Genomic DNA, 16086 nt, shown 5'->3' with positions numbered 1-16086 from the left:
CTACACTGAAACAAGTGAAGGAAGAACACATAGGTAACACATAGTTGATACTACAAATTATAATGAACAGTTAATTGCAATAAGTATTATGTGTATTAAAGACGCATTTTATGAGATTAATATGGAAAGCAATCACCCCTACTTTATATTATGCCAAATAACTTGTGTTAGGAAACAAAGCCTTTGAAGAATGAAGGCTACTAACAGATTTTTTAAAACAGTTCCACCAGAAAAACATAGGCTATAGGATTCATGAACAGAGTAGATCAGATACACAGTGAAGTACCAAAGCTATTACAGGCTGTCTGAGTTTTACCTCTTTCATGAAACATAATATAGCATAGATTACTCCTTACTCAACACCGAAAATCTAATGATGAATGATACCTCTTTTTAGACCTAGTTTGAAAGATAATTTTGAAGTCAGTGGGAGCTGAACTTTCATCTTTCCTTTTAAAAACTTTTGCTATGGCAGTTAAGCAATGATGTTATTTTAGATAGTGCTTAAGCCCCAATAAATACATGTTTGTCTTTGGAGTTACAATCTGTCAGAAAACATTCCAGGAAGAGTAGAAACTGTTGAAATAGATTAGAAAGATAAATAAAAGCTTGATCTAGCCTTAACACTCCGATCCATGATAGCTGTAAAATAAACTATAAAAATGTCCAAGATAAAAGGGATCTTTGTTCTTCCTTCTCTGCTATCTTGCGTGATAGCATCTTCTTTTTTTCTTTTTATGTATCACCATTCCTGGGCTACTAAGGAGCCAAAAATGGCAAATTTACATCTTCCATTAACATACAACAAAAAATAAGTAGGGTTTTTTCCTAGGTCTGGATTTTATTTTATTTTTTTTTTTTTAACTACATAATAAATCCAGATATTTTGTATGTTGTCTGTATGTAAAAGAAACCAGTCTTTGGAGATTAAAAAAGTACAGAGCTGCAGAGAGAGATACATGAGAATATGAGATTCCATTCTGGACTTCGGGGCATATATGAACCTGGAGGCTGGAAATGAAAGGCAGGAAGAAAGAAATGTCAGTAAAACAAAGAGAATTGAACTAGCATTGAAACTAACAGATTAGGTCATACCCTATTAATATGATAAAACTGTAATTATTTGTAACTAATTAATTTCCCAATCTTGTGGAGCAACTATTTATAAAAAAAGAATTCTTGAATAATATAATATTTTTGAATAATGTTTGTTACAGTGCTAAAGAGCTAGATAAAGGAAACTTTTCCAGATACTGCTTTGTTAGAGCATGCAGACAACTGAAAATATCATAGCACTTCATGCTATCACATATATGATACCGACCAAATTCTACTGAGCTGGGCAGTAGTACTCCAGGTTTCCAGAGTTTGCCATACACGTTGCCATACAGTATGGAATATGATTTTGATCAGTTGTGGTCAGCTGAGAAAGATTCATGTCCCTTAAAAGTTCAACTCAAGATCATATTGGAAATATATTATTTTTCTGCAATATCTTTCTGGGTACATCAGCATCTCATAAATGCAATGCTATAGTTAATATATATGTTCTCCATCTTTATGTGGCGATTTCTATGAACAGAAAGCCACACAACCTATCACCTCCCAAAAATGCCCAAACCTATCGCCACCTAAGCGTTCAGTGGAAGAGTTCCACAACAGACTGACTTACCAGAGCACAGCAATGTTCTGATATAGCTGTATTTTTTACCCCAGAAACAGTTGTTAAGTAATTAGTTTGAGAATCTTTCTTTTAGGCAACATTGACTAGCACTATGTGCCTCTATATAGTTAAATTATTGTTATTTTTTTCCATGTGAAATCTCAGGAAAAATATGCCATTCTTACTGCTTTCATTCTGGGTTGCAATAAGGCCTGAATGTTTTAAAATATTTTCTCTGATATATTGATGTGTATGTATATTAGATTTCTGCTTTGGATTTTTCTCCTAATCATGGGGAACACTGAAAGGATTTTTTTTTTTTTTTCATGAGTTATTAAGTGTCTTTTTTTTTTTTTTACTTTGCACCTTTACTAAGTAGTAGATTGTGACCCAATTGACTAAAGTGTTACAAATCATGACAGTAACACTTATAATAATTTCTGAGTCATGTTCTCAGGATAATAGTGTGGCAGAGTTGAGAACATAGTGTCTTACCTACAAAACTAAATGTAAATAAAGGGTCGACAGGCAGATCTTTGCTTCTATAAATTTGCATTATGTTAGCAAGTTAGTGTAATATCTTCCGGCCCAAGAGGGCAGTGATATTGCTATAATTTTTTAAACCAGCCTTGATACCTACTTATGAATTTACATAGGAATAGGTATTTTCAACACTGAGTCACTGACTATTCACTAAGGAAGGTTGGTCAGGTCCAATTCTCCAATTAATGACATGCTAAATTCCAAGACTGGCCTATGGCAGTCCTATATGCAGCATCCAAAGAACAGTGTTTGTATTTCCCACTCAGTTGATATTATGGCTTTTAGAACTAAATACAAGATTTAATTCATCATTTAATTCATGATGCATAAATTAAAGCAAATTTGACTTTACTTTCTTTGATACCACTACTATGGAAGAAAAGGGGTTTAAGACTTAAAGCATGAAATAAAAGAGTAATGAAAAGAAACAATATTAATTAAAATTAATACAAAATTATATAAATATGCTTGTGTGGGTGAGAAAGGAGATTGTTAAAAATGTGCTTCTACCTGGACACTAAATAAATGCAGAGCTTAAAAGGGTAGAATAAAGTCTGGATGTTATTTGATTAAGTTTCATACTTGAATAACAAACCACTAATTTGTCTTCTCACCTTCAATGTCTATAGTGTATGTCTATTATCTTCTTGAAAGGTAATGTGCTTATTTAAAGTAAAAGTTGTTGGATACAAGTATATCTTTGCCAATTAAAATTTCATGTCTCTTCAAATATCAAAATGCAGGCTATAGTAAAGCTAGAACCAAAGATTATTTTTTCTTTAACATATTGTGTCCAAGTGTTGGTATGAAACTATGTTTACAATTATTTTATAAGAAAATGACACTTTTAAAAATTTTACTCTGTAAAATTAGGTCCATTAGGCAGATAAGGAACTGCAGAATTAAAAATATTATAGGCAGTGCTCCTTTATTTTGCAACATTACAGAAAAGCAATTTAAAATGCCATTCCAGTCTTCAAGTATAAGTAATTGGAACTGTACAGATCGAGCACCTAATTAGGCATAATAGGGTTTTTGCTGCATGGCTTTGTGAAGGCAATCAAAAGGAAAATGCCTGCCATTGCAAACTGGACAATTAATTTTTTAGATCTCATTTAGTTAAGAAAGAATACTGTTTGCTTTTATAAATTCCTAAGTAAAAATGCCTAGAAGAATTATTTTCCAGATACTTTTTTTTTTTTAAATTTATTCAGGAAAACATTAAGGTTTCTCTGCACTGTACTTATTGCACTTAACTACTCAAGATATTGCTGAAAACATATTTTCTCTTAAGAAAAGAAGTTGCTTCCTTTCCTGAAAGGGATGTTCATAGCTGGTTCAGCTCTCCAACTGTATGAGAACTAGGAAAGCCAAACTGTCCACAGTGTCAGGTAAATTAATGTAATTCGTCAAAAGATAGGTAGAAAAAATTACTCCCTCAATACCAAAATTATTATTTTCTACAAATTAAAAAAGTAAGATCTGATTCTGCCAATTTTCAGTTTCTTTGTTCAGATAAATAATAACTTTGGTTATTTTATTATTATCTTAGAGTAAAATACTCCCTCTCTGAATGTATTATTACTTTTGCCAGCAAACAACAAAGCACTAGTATCAAGTGAAAAATTAAATCCAAGAGGATTTTTTCTTTTCTTGTGCCTTAAACTGGTTTTGCTAAATTGTTAAAGAAGACATACAGGAAGAAAACATATGAGGGCCTTCTGTCCCTTCTCTTCTCGTAGCAAACTCTCCTGAAAGAGCTAACAGCATTACTCTTCTGTGCAATTTGCTTAGTGACAAATAAGAGTTCAAGTGTCAGCTTAAAATAGTTATTTTCTCATTTAGAAACAGGAAAAGCCCATTTATGTTGATATTTTACAATATCTACATTCTGAGTGTAAACCTAGGTGTATGTTTATTTTCTTGTGGACATAGATGACAGAAAACAAAATTATGTACTCTGACATTAGTTTAAGATACATAAGGAACATGAAAACCTGTCTCACAAAGTTGAACTCTGATCTTCTAACATACTGTTCAGTATCTTGACTACAAGAAGATGAAAAATCTTATCTCAAGAGATCAAGCAGAAATTGACTGCACCATTTAAAAAAATAAAAGGTATATAGAGTTCAGTACCTTTGCTCTTTAAGGAGGAGGAATTCTACAGTGTGCTAATAGGATTGGAACTCTGACATTTCAACACAGACTACTTACAATGAATTTAATTTTTTTCTTCTATTAAAACAAATGACCTGGAACATTCAGAAAAGAGAATAGTCATGCTTCATCAATTTTACTGGAAAATATTTTGCTTTGTGATCTTGGGGAATATGTCCCTTAAGATTTTGATTGTGGTGTTGCCATTTGCTGTTATCATGGACTGTTCAGTAATTTCAGTCAGAGAAGAGGTGTACTGCAATCCATCCCGTGTGATAAGGAGGCTACAAGCAACATCTTTAGGACTACCTTTTAGTCCATATGTGTGATATAAAAATCAGGTGAAAGTTCTGGCATCTAAGCTTAAAATGAACTGAAGTGCTAGAATTCAATGCTTGAATATTGAATTCTTCATATAAGACACAGTCTCTCTAATATAAAGTGTGTATTTATATACTTACTTGGGCAAGATGATAACATTATCATTACTGCTCATTAGAATATTTTAAAATATATGATACAAGCACTGCCTAATGGAGAAAGAAAATACCTCTGTGTAGCTTAGAACATTGCCAGCCTGGCTTCTTAGAAAATATAAGAATCAAATGTGGGGCTTCATAGGTAGGTGGGTCTAAACACAGGTAACAGAGATGCAACCCAGCTGATGCAACAGTTTGTGCAGCACCTTCCACAAAAGGGCGCCAGAAATTACTGAGGGTAGTATATTGGTTTTTGCAATGGGGAAAAAAATCAGAAGGAACTGTGCATCTCACAGGGTTCTATCTGCATTGTATAAATTCAGAAAAGTTCTCATGAGAAAAACAGAGCCACTGAAGACTGTGTTCTACATAAAGCTCACTTACTTAATGTCACTTTTCTCTTTTTATAACAAGAAATGCAGAGAGAAAGTAACATTACATTAATGCAATGAGTTTATCGGTTTTCGTTGTCATAAAGAAAAACAAAAGTAAAAATCCATTAAAATGCAGGAAGAATGGTATCTTAATCAAGGGAAATCAAATTTCTTACAAAAAGTGAATTAAATAATTGTAACGGCTTAGTTTCCAGCAGGAAATAGATGAGAATAAAACTCAGCTATAAAGGACTTGAAAAAAACCCCCAAAAACTGAATGACATAAAAAGAGTAATTGAGGTAAGCTTTTTATATCCCAGTGAAAGTGCAAATAAGTTATCTGGGGAAGTAAAAGCTGGAAATTTCAAAACTGATGAGATGTGTTTTTATGTGCATCGTAGATTCCTTGTGAAATTCACTGCATAACAATACAGCACCGTTTATGTGTGAAGGTAAGAGAGGGTTTTTGTGTTCCCACCACATAATTGGTGTGAACACCAATTGTGTGTACATGTATGTGTTTAGAAACATTTACCCCTCTGAACTTTCTTTGAATATGATTCATTTTTTATCCCCAAAAGAACTTGATTTTCTGTTTAACTTTGTATTTAATGAAGAGTATATAGATGAAACTGTGTTCTTAAAACATAAATCATAGTAAATTATTTTATATATATATAGATAATATTCAATCATTTTCTTACAATGCAAACCTCTTTGTTCAGGATTTAATAATATTTAAAAATATTAGATACTAGAGTAAACAAAAAACCACCCCCAAAACTGCATATATTGGCATATAATCCCCTAATTTTTATGTGACCACTGACACATCTTCCCACATGTCGTTACCGGTTGTGTTCTGAGATAAGATTTTCAGCTGTATGGATCATGAGTTCAATTTAATATTTAATATTCTCAAAAAATTATAACTGGAACATATAATTGAGTAGAAAGAATTTCTTGGCAAGGCAATGAAAACAATTGGAGAATGAGTTCTGTAGGAAAAGAAAAGTTCGACCTTCATTTGGAGGAAAATTTTTCAAAGGGTTTGTAAAGATACAAACTATAGATAGACTTTTCTGCAAGAAAAAACCCATTCTCTGTAACCTTAGTGATCTCTTGTTTTCTGACTTTTTGATGAGTTCAAATCGTGTGAAATGGAGTGAGAAAAAATAAAAAAGACATTGACTTAGAAATAGGACTGGATTTATCTTGAGATTTTTCAATGTGATGTTCATTTGGGATCATAGATTCATGGAATGGATTTCCAGAGCTCACTGTCTTGTAACAAATGGTGCTTAGCTATAACATCTTCCAGAGCCTTCTTAGCTTAAGTGAAAAGACTGTGACATAGAGAATTCATCAATTCCTTTGACCAAGTGATTTACACCCTTCATAGTTAAAAAAATTGTTTCTTTTGAAATATTTTCAACTTCAGTTTTCACATTAATTATTTTTTTTTGTCTTCAGTAGTTAAAAGAATCATTATATATACAACATTATTTTTCTGTGAAGGTGTGTGTGTGTGTATATATATATATATTTTTTTTTTTTTATTTTTTTTTTTTTTTTTGGTAGAATGAAACTGAGGAAACAGCTTAAAATTCTTGGTCTAATTACTTGCTCCAGCCTTCAAATGTGGGGGGTTTTTTTGATTCTGTACCAGTCCATCAATCTTCCTGCTACTGAAAAATTGTATAGTTTCTTCTACGTGATTGACAAAAATGGTGAAAGAGCAGACTTCAGCCCCTGTAGAAGCAATTCCATTCAGTGAAATCCCCCTTAGGCTGACTATAATCAGAGCTCTACCAGGTATCCAGTCTTTACTTTATTATGTGCTTTACTGCTATTCTAAACAGCTAATTCATGATCAGAATGCTATGAGATACTAAAGGGAACACAGAAATCTAAGAGGATCACATCACTGACAGGCTATTCTCTGAAGCAAACACTCTTCTCAAGAAATGAAATTAAGTTTGTTTGACAAAACCTGTTTTTCACAGGACGACATGAAGTGACATTTATTTTATTCCTGTTTGTTAATTCTTAATTAATCAAATCTCAAATTGGTACTTCCATTTTCATTTTGAATATATGAGTTCATTTGTTTGTTGTGCTTTGGAAAACTCTTTTTTTTTTTTTTTAACTACTGATAAGGAAACATACTTTTATCTTCTCTCACTTTCTCCTCCATTTTAGGAGTTACAGTGCTTGAAGGGCCTATTTATGCCGTTGGAGGACATGATGGTTGGAGTTATTTGAACACAGTGGAGAGGTGGGACCCTCAAAGTCAGCAGTGGACATTTGTGGCAAGTATGTCAATTGCCAGAAGCACTGTTGGAGTAGCAGCATTAAATGGCAAGTGAGTAGGGTATGCTTACACAATTGAAACACTTACTTTGAAAACCAATGAAGTTTATGTGTCATTGCTTTCCCTTATTGAGTTGCAGTGGCATTCAAATGTTCCAGAGTAGATCAAATGGTCAAAGCTGCTTTAATCACCCTGTTACTCTACAAGAAACTGGTTTCAATGGTGCATAAGCCACGCAGCAGACTAGCAGAAGCAACACCTAGACAAATAACCCTGGAAATATTGATCTAAAGTCATAAAGAGCTGCATATGATTATGCATATATATTCCAGCTTTGTTTCTTTTGCACAGCTGACCATATATTTAATGCTTCCCAGTTAATAGATACTCAATTGAATTTTGCATGACTTTTGTCAAATACTTTTAAATTAAAAGAGATGTTATCTGTGTCCCAGAAGGGTAGGACAGATGCCACTGAAAACCAAAAAGCAGTGGTCTCACTGCAAAAAGTAGAAACATGCCATTGACTTTTTATTATTTTTATGTTAGTAACCATCTTTAAAAAATATCCAGTATGCTAAGAACTGCAACTTGAAAACATATGTAAGGACCTTTCAGGTTCCTGGTGCTATTCTTGCTATGTTGCTGTTCCACACAACTGACATGTGCTGCATTCCTCAGGATATTGGAAATGAATATCTCATTGAGGAACATGATATTGGATTTAACATTCAGCAAAGGAAAAAATATTTTAGTATGGAAGTTCTGAGGAGTTTTTTTCTTGGTTATTCATTATGATTTTTTTCTTCTACAGTGAATTAAATAAGTAAATAAATGAAATGCATTAGATGCTCTTTGAAGTTAGAGAGCTACAAACTATTCTATGTCTGTATCTGTCACACTGCTTTGGGCACTTTACATAAAAAGGATACTGGATGCTAAATATTTCAAAAGTGAGTTTCTTAAATAACTGAAAAACTATAGCCACTTCTTTTGTGTTTTAATGTGGGAGACTATTCCATTTGTGACCTTCCATTGCCCCATGGTTGGCTTAATTTTTTCTCCATCTAAATTAATTTTAGGCAGAAAAATGAAAATTGTATTTTTCTATCATCTTATGATGGAAATAAATAAAAAAAAAAAACCTTAAAGTTTTCATATTCTGATCTCGTCAGGCTCTGAGTGAGGTGATTGATTTGTAAGTAACCTCTTATTAGTTCCCAATGTATTGAAGTATTTCTGAAACTTACTTGTGTAGAGCATGCAAGTAAATTATCAACTGTCTTGCTGCTCAAACAAATTGAAAACAATACTATCTGAATTTGGCAAAACAGGGTGAACAGAAATGAATGTTATTTAATGAAATACATTTTTAAATTTAAACTGAAATTTTTGTATCAATGTAGTGGTTTCATGTTCGCCACATTCTGGTTGCCAAATTTAGTGTAGTGGTCTTAGGGTTTATTCTCTTCCTGTGGGAAAAGGATTAGGAGAAAAGCAAAGCAGGCTTAAGCTTAAAAATAAATAGTTTTATTAGTATGCACTAAAAGAATGGAAAAAAGAGAAAGTTGGGGAAAAAACCTAAAACCAGAATGAAACTCCAAAACACTCTTCCCTCCCCCTGCAAAGTGTTAACTTTCTTACAAAACAACACAGAGAGACACAACCTGTGATTTTCAGTCAGTTTCACCATTTAAACATAACCTTTCCTCACTTTGGGAGAGGAGTCTCTCTAAAGTACCATGGAGACACTTACCACAAGACTACAACAGTCTCGTGGCTCCCAAGGTCACAAATGTCCAACCACCAGGAATTTTTGCAGATTGTGCAGTCCCACCCATTAGCAGCCTTTCCCCTGGCTACTTATGGGCCTCTCAGTGTATTTGGGCTACTGTTTAAGAATGCTTCTAGTACAAAACAAATATTATCTTCTTCTAGCTTTAATATTGTCTTTATCTAAAAAGAAATAAGGACCTCCTTTTACTCCAGGAGCCGAGGGTTTCAAATAACTTTCTCTCTAAAATCATCAAAGGCTGAGACTTCCATTTAACCCAGGAGTGAGGGCTTTAAGGTTTTCACTTAAATCTCAATCATATCAGTCCCCAGTTTTGATTAGAACCAGCATTCCCCCAAACAACATTAAGATGTTACAAGGAACAGTCCATTTCTCCATAGTTTACCCCAGAGAAGTGTGGTTAAAAATGTCTACTTCCTCACTCCCATTGTCGAATAATATTATCAGTTCTTTCACTTCTTATCCACTGACTTCATGCGGTGCCTTTTCTACATCCACTCTGTCTCTCTCTCAGGGAAGGGTTAGGCTTTAGAAGCTCCATGTTGCCAGCAAAGGGTTGAATCTGCCCAGGCCTGCAGTGGCTGTGTGCTCTCTGCCCCGGGCTGCAGAAACGCAAAGCCGTGCTGATGGGGGAGGCTGGTGGATGTCCTCTTCTCCACCCCCCTGTCTCATCCAGGGTGGCCCAGCTTCGAGCTGCCACAAAGCTGCAAACTTTCTTTCTCTGCTGCCAGCAGCTATTAGGCCAGGCCATGACTTGGCCCCCTCTGGCGCAGCCCTGGGCACGTCGCCAGCACTGCCACTGCTGAGCTGTACCCCCCGCCGGCAGCCGGGGGAAAGGAGGCTCAGCGGGGGGAAAGGGGGCTCAGCCAGGGAAAGGGGCTCAGTCAGGGAAAGGGGCTCAGCCAGGGAAAGGGGGCTCAGCCGGGGGAAAGGGGGCTCAGCCGGGGGAAACGGACTCAGCCGGGGGAAATGGGCTTAGCCGGGGGAAAGGGGCTCAGCGGGGGGAAAGGGGCTCAGCCGGGGGAAAGGGGCTCAGCTGGGGGAAAGGAGGCTCAGCCAGGGAAAGGGGGCTCAGCCGGGGGAAAGGGGCTCAGCCGGCCCCGGCCACTCCCCGTGTGGGCAGTGGCTCCTGGAGGCCTGTCCGGGCCCAGCCTGGCCGCCCAGAGCGCAGCGGGGCCTGAGCCGGACCCTCCTCTGCTGCCCATGATGTTTCCTGGTGACTGACCCAAAAGTGACTTGCAGGAAATTAGGGGGTACTGCCCAAAGTCACAATTGACATCCTCAGTGGTCAAAACAGATGACAATACACCAAACTAGTCTTCTGATAGGTCCCTGTCCTTTCTAAAGCAATTTTAAGGTCCTGATAGGGAAAAGCATTCCATATTCCTCCTTAACTAAAAATTAAACTGTGCTAACCCATGACAATCAATACCTTTCCTAAAACATGAAAAGGATTATGTCAGCATGTGCATCATAACCTAATTTGAAAAAGATTTAATTATTGAAGCAATAAAATCCTATTGAATTTCTGAGAAATTCAGAAAAATAACTATCTGAAGTTTTTTTGGTTTTATTTTGTAGTTGTTGTTGTTTGTTTGTCTGTTTGTTGGGTTTTTGTTTTGTTTTGTTTTAATTTTAAACTGAGTCCATATGACAGGGTTGCCTTATTACATTTTGTAGTTACAGTACTGTTTCACCCAGGAGGGCTTAATGGAGTATCTTCCTCTCCCCGCACAAAGGCCACCTGGCTGTTAACTCCAGATTTCACAGAGTAATAGGATACAGTATTTACTATCCTTCAATGAGGAACACAGGCAATATTCATTTTCCTAAATGTCTTCTTAGTTGTAAGGAGAGCTAGAACAACTAATAAACAATAAAGGTGGTTTTCTAGATAAAAGAAAGACACATGACAATTTTATTTTACCAGAATTTCAACAGAACAGTTTATCTGGTGCTGCATATGAAATAAACACTTAAGATGAAGAAAAGGTGATTAGTACAGGGATTTGAAGAAGAAAAGGACTGTATGCAATAACTAAAATGTCACTGTTACCCCTGGAATTCTTTAAAGATCTGTCCTGGGTTAAGAGAGTGTAAGGGCAAGAGTAAGTTAAATTACCAGACGAGTCAAAGTGACACCAAAAGGAGCAATATCATATGGTTCATGTTGGACAAATGAATATAGAAGTATTTGGATCGCCTTAAGAAGCAACACAAACAGAATATTTAGTAGTTTATGTGTGAATTAAAAAGCGTTGTGTTTTAAGAAAATTAATGTTAAGAAGTGAAAGAAGAGGTAAAAGCTATATGTTGTTAGCACAGATAAAGAAAATAAGAAATCTCGGAGGGAAGGGAAATGCTACAAAAAAATACATAAAGTTTTATTAATATTGGAAATATTTATGTTGTGTTACTATGTGGAATTCTGATCATACATATTGAAGGAAGTTCAAGTGAAATTGCAAAGGCCATATGATGACTATAAGAATGCATGTCATACTAAAGAAAAGTAACAAAACTGATACAGTTGTCAAAGAAACAGATTCATAAAATAACTGGAATTCAGCTAGGAAAATAGAGATTAAATAAAAGTAGTATGGGGACACTAAGATCGTGTCCACAAAATTCTCATCAGGTTCTAAATGCCTGCTTATTCGTTTATATAAAGGGTAATATTTTGTGATTTTATGCAACACCAAAGACTGGAATTTGAGAATTTTCCTTTTCATTGATATTTTTGTTTTCCCAAGTCAGCAATAGGTTCTGGGTATCACAAACAATGTATGCTAAGGCTTTGGAGATTCTATCTCCTCCATCTTTGTGTGTTTCTCCAAGTCAAACTGTGACACAAGAGTGGAGTGTGTTTTGCTTACTATTTATAAAAATTATTTATTTTAACTTGATGTCTTTATCAATTTTTAACATATTTTGGTGAGTGTTGTAGGACTTGCCATGGCTGTAGAATTTCCTGGGATGAAATAATGGTCAGTAATTCCCTCTGATATGGAAACAGCATCATCCTTTTTGCCTTGTTACTATTAACAACCTCGCTGCACAGACTGGAAGAGAAAGAGTGCATGAACTTCCTCAGATTAGCAATAGATACGGGTGTTAAAATACTAAATGTGGGATGGAGATCTGCAGTTTGAAGAAACTGGTAAAGGATCATGCTTTTTATATGCAGATAATGAGACAGAAGTTAGGATGATTTATTTGAATTCTTATTTGGGGCTCACATAAGTGGTGTAAGTGGTGTAAATGTTGAAAGTAAATTACACTTGTGTGCAATTTATACTATATGAGACTAGCATTCTGCGGTTGTCAGCTGATTGTGCTGAAGCAATAGAACTTTTCTGCAGTATCAGTTAGAAGCACCAAGAAACCAAAAGTGTGAAAGAATCTATCCTTTACAGAAACTTTTTAATGTCATCACTTAACTATTTCAAGATTTTCTTAATTTCTTCATTTTAAACTCAAGAAGAAAAAAAAAAAAAATTGAGTTGACAACTTGATCCAATAATCATTTCATTATCTTAAAATGTAAATACTTCCAAATGTATAGCATAGATATTTGTTGTAGTGCATTAATTTGGTTTATATTGTATTTCATTTTTATATTGGGTTTTGTAATGTACCACCATGTATCACGAGGTTTGTCCCTGCTCCTTCTCCCCACCCATCCTCCCACACTGGAATGTAATCCAATTCTGTTCCACTCACACCTTATCTCTGATTGTGTAGTGGCTTGTCCCTGCCTCTAGCCCCTTCCCTCTGGGTAAAAGCCCTGGGACCATGTAGAAATCTCGCTGGCTCTTGGGACTGTGACAGCTGGACAGGGCTCCTGACCCTGCAGGGGTAGGGGCAGAGACTGAAAAAAGCCTTGATTCCCCCCGGACCAAGGGCAGACTCTTTCCTTTTGCCATTGACAGGGACCTGCTCTCTCTAAAGAAAAAGGTTTGCAGCCTCTGGGATCTTTAAGGCCCTGAAGGGAAAAATTCCTTCTGGCATGGTTTCTCTCTCAAGCTAGCCGAAGCAAAAATGGAGCTGGGGCTCTGGGAGAGAAAGAGCCACATCACATATTTATTAGACTTATATTAAAAAACTAATACGTGAACCACTCATTCCCTAAGAACACTAAACCTTTGCACTAATTTAATTTCATATTTTATGCTAATAGCGTATATCTAAGTGAAAATGAAATTTAGTTTACACACTTTCATCAGGAATATATACTCCTCAAAGACATTCTCTCTATCATACACATTTATGTTATTCTAAACATTTTTGTGTCACTACTAGCATCTGTGGACATATAAAAGAGCAATACAGAAAAACTTCAGTTACACTACGGTGTATTTTCTGTATTGCTTTGTTATATGTCCACAAAGACCACATTACAAAAAATATTCCTTAGTTTCTACTAGTGTGTTTGAAATTATCAATGTTTTTTGAAGCAACTGTAGCTTTCATGGCAGAAAGGCTGACCCTTTAGCCTTGATCCCTTTAGCAAATATTGTTAAATCTGTTTTACAAAAGGATAAAATACTCAGCTGCTGATATGATCTGCAAGCTGACTTTAAATGGTAGAACATGACAGCAGTGCCTTAAGCGTCAAAAATCATGACACACACTGGCAAGCAGTTCAATCTCATGCTAACATCTTGTGGAGTCAAGGAAAAGGAGTTCTGCCCTTTATTGATTGCCACATCCTCAAATTTGTGCTACAGTGAACTTGGTATTTCCACCTGCTGCTGTAGTTTTTATTAAATTCCACACACTACTGTTGGCATAAGATAGATGACAAAAAGTGAGGAATTGCTTAATCTTAACTTTTATAAATACAACACTGTAAGTATCCTTTTAAATAATATTTTACTTTTACTTGAAGAAAAATAAAGTTTTATAAGTATTTGTTGTCTCTGAAGGAAAGCAAAAGAGCAAGGAGAAATGCTGCAAGAGAATATTACTCCCCATCAATATCCATCTGACCTCTTACCATTTGCTGTCACAGGCAAAATAGACTTGACTTAAGGAAAATTAATGCAATTTATTAGCAATAAAAAAGAGATCCTGGCTAGTGAGAAGAAAGCCCAAATTTCAAAATGCCACCTTTCTTGCCCCTTTCCCAGGCTCAATTTATGTTTTCTATTACCTTATAGTCCCACCTCTTACTGGTGCAGGGGGGGCGGTAAATGAGGGTTGTGGTCAGACTATAATTACTTCTCTCTGCCACTCCTTCCTCACACCTTTCCCTTGTTCCATCACGGGGTCCCATGGGCTGCAGTCCTGTGGGAGCTAACCTACTCTGGTGTGCTGTCCTCCACAGGCCACTGTGCCTGTGACTGGTGATTGGGCCAGCTTAAGCTTCTTGCCTGTAGTATTGGCATTGCATTTTTCTGCTTAAGACAGAGATGCTTTCTTTTACAGGAACAAGCCCCTAAGCATAGGTCCTCTTAATCCAACCTGTTTAAAACTGGAATTGTTTGGCAAGCCTCATCTCTCTCCATTGATTATGTTTCCGTCCTTTTTCCTGTTTGCCTTAGACACTGATATTTTTTCATATTTTTGTTGAAAGACAATCCAACATAAAAAAAAAAAAAAACCCAGTGTTTTTCTGGTTGTGTCCTTTAAGTTATTATTTATCATCAATTGGTAATGTCAACTTTTGTGTCTTAACCCTAACAGATAAGTCTTAGAATTTAGATAAGATTTCATATTCATTTACTTCTGCTTAAGTACTGATAGAATATACTAATTGTTATTTTAAAAAATGCATTTGTATATACATATTTATTATTTTTCCCTTCACATCCATGCAAATTTTTTTGTTACATTTTCAATTTTATTGGTTAGGTAGTGAGACTTTAATAACTAGGTAGCTTTAGGATTTTTTAAATAGTTATTTATCTATTTATATTTAGTTAAATTCATTCAGTCCCACCACTTCTGCAATAATTGGATTCATTTAGTAATGGGTTTTCATAAATTGGATTATTGTTTTGTAAGTGCTTTCCCAGCTAATCTCTGTTTCATTTTTGAATAGGAAATACAGAAAGCTGGCCAATAGAGATGTTGGCATATGAACAGTGGAATGTTTTGTTTTCAGGTCATTTAATGAGAAAAACTGGAAAGAAACTTGTGTTATTTAGATCAATATTATGCCTGTTGTAAATTGCAGTTGCTTTAGTTTAATATGTCCCTTATGCACTATTATGCACTATTACGAAGTAACTGTCAGAAAGTTAAGCCTGCTGAACCTTAATTTTTAAGAAAAATAGCAAAATTCAAACCAAATTAGTGTGAGCACAAGAAAGGTTCTCAAAATCATCTTGTAGTTAGTCTCTCACCAGGAATATGATTGCTTTGGACTGACCTTGGAGAGGCAAAGGTTAATAATTCCACAAAGTCCTTAATAGTAGTTCAGTGTTTGGCACAAGAGAATTAGGAATATATTACATTCATATAACCACCTACAAAACTTGATTGTATGGCTGATTACAACCTCCTCCAGAAGTTCTGCTCCTTTGGCTTTCATGCATCATGTAATAAACTATCTGTGGCATTTTCTCTTAGCAGAATCATTAAGGCTTATTACTAATTCAGTGCCCTGGTCTCATCTTTTGTACTTTTGCACACAAATTCATATTTCCTACATGGGGCTCTCATGCAGCTCAGTGAACGTACTGTTTAATTCAAAGTGCATCATATTCTCTTTCTCAAGCAAGATTTAACTTATTTTACATCCAGCCTGTAAA

The 16086-nt window shown here is 35.5% G+C and overlaps 1 protein-coding gene across 1 annotated transcript in view; it reads left to right on the top strand.

Annotated features, from left to right (window-relative positions):
- KLHL1 (kelch like family member 1) overlaps positions 1-16086 on the top strand; it is a 201556-nt gene that overhangs the window by 171355 nt on the left and 14115 nt on the right. Inside the window, exon 8 of the mRNA XM_040056778.2 lies at positions 7422-7584. Within this exon, the coding sequence (XP_039912712.1) occupies positions 7422-7584 (163 nt within the window). The remainder of the gene's footprint in view (positions 1-7421; positions 7585-16086) is intronic.

Source organism: Hirundo rustica, chromosome 2, assembly GCF_015227805.2.
Source record: "Hirundo rustica isolate bHirRus1 chromosome 2, bHirRus1.pri.v3, whole genome shotgun sequence".
NCBI classification, from domain to species: domain Eukaryota; kingdom Metazoa; phylum Chordata; class Aves; order Passeriformes; family Hirundinidae; genus Hirundo; species Hirundo rustica.
Note: the sequence above shows the minus strand (reverse complement) of the source record. Positions and strands in the feature narration are given on the sequence as shown.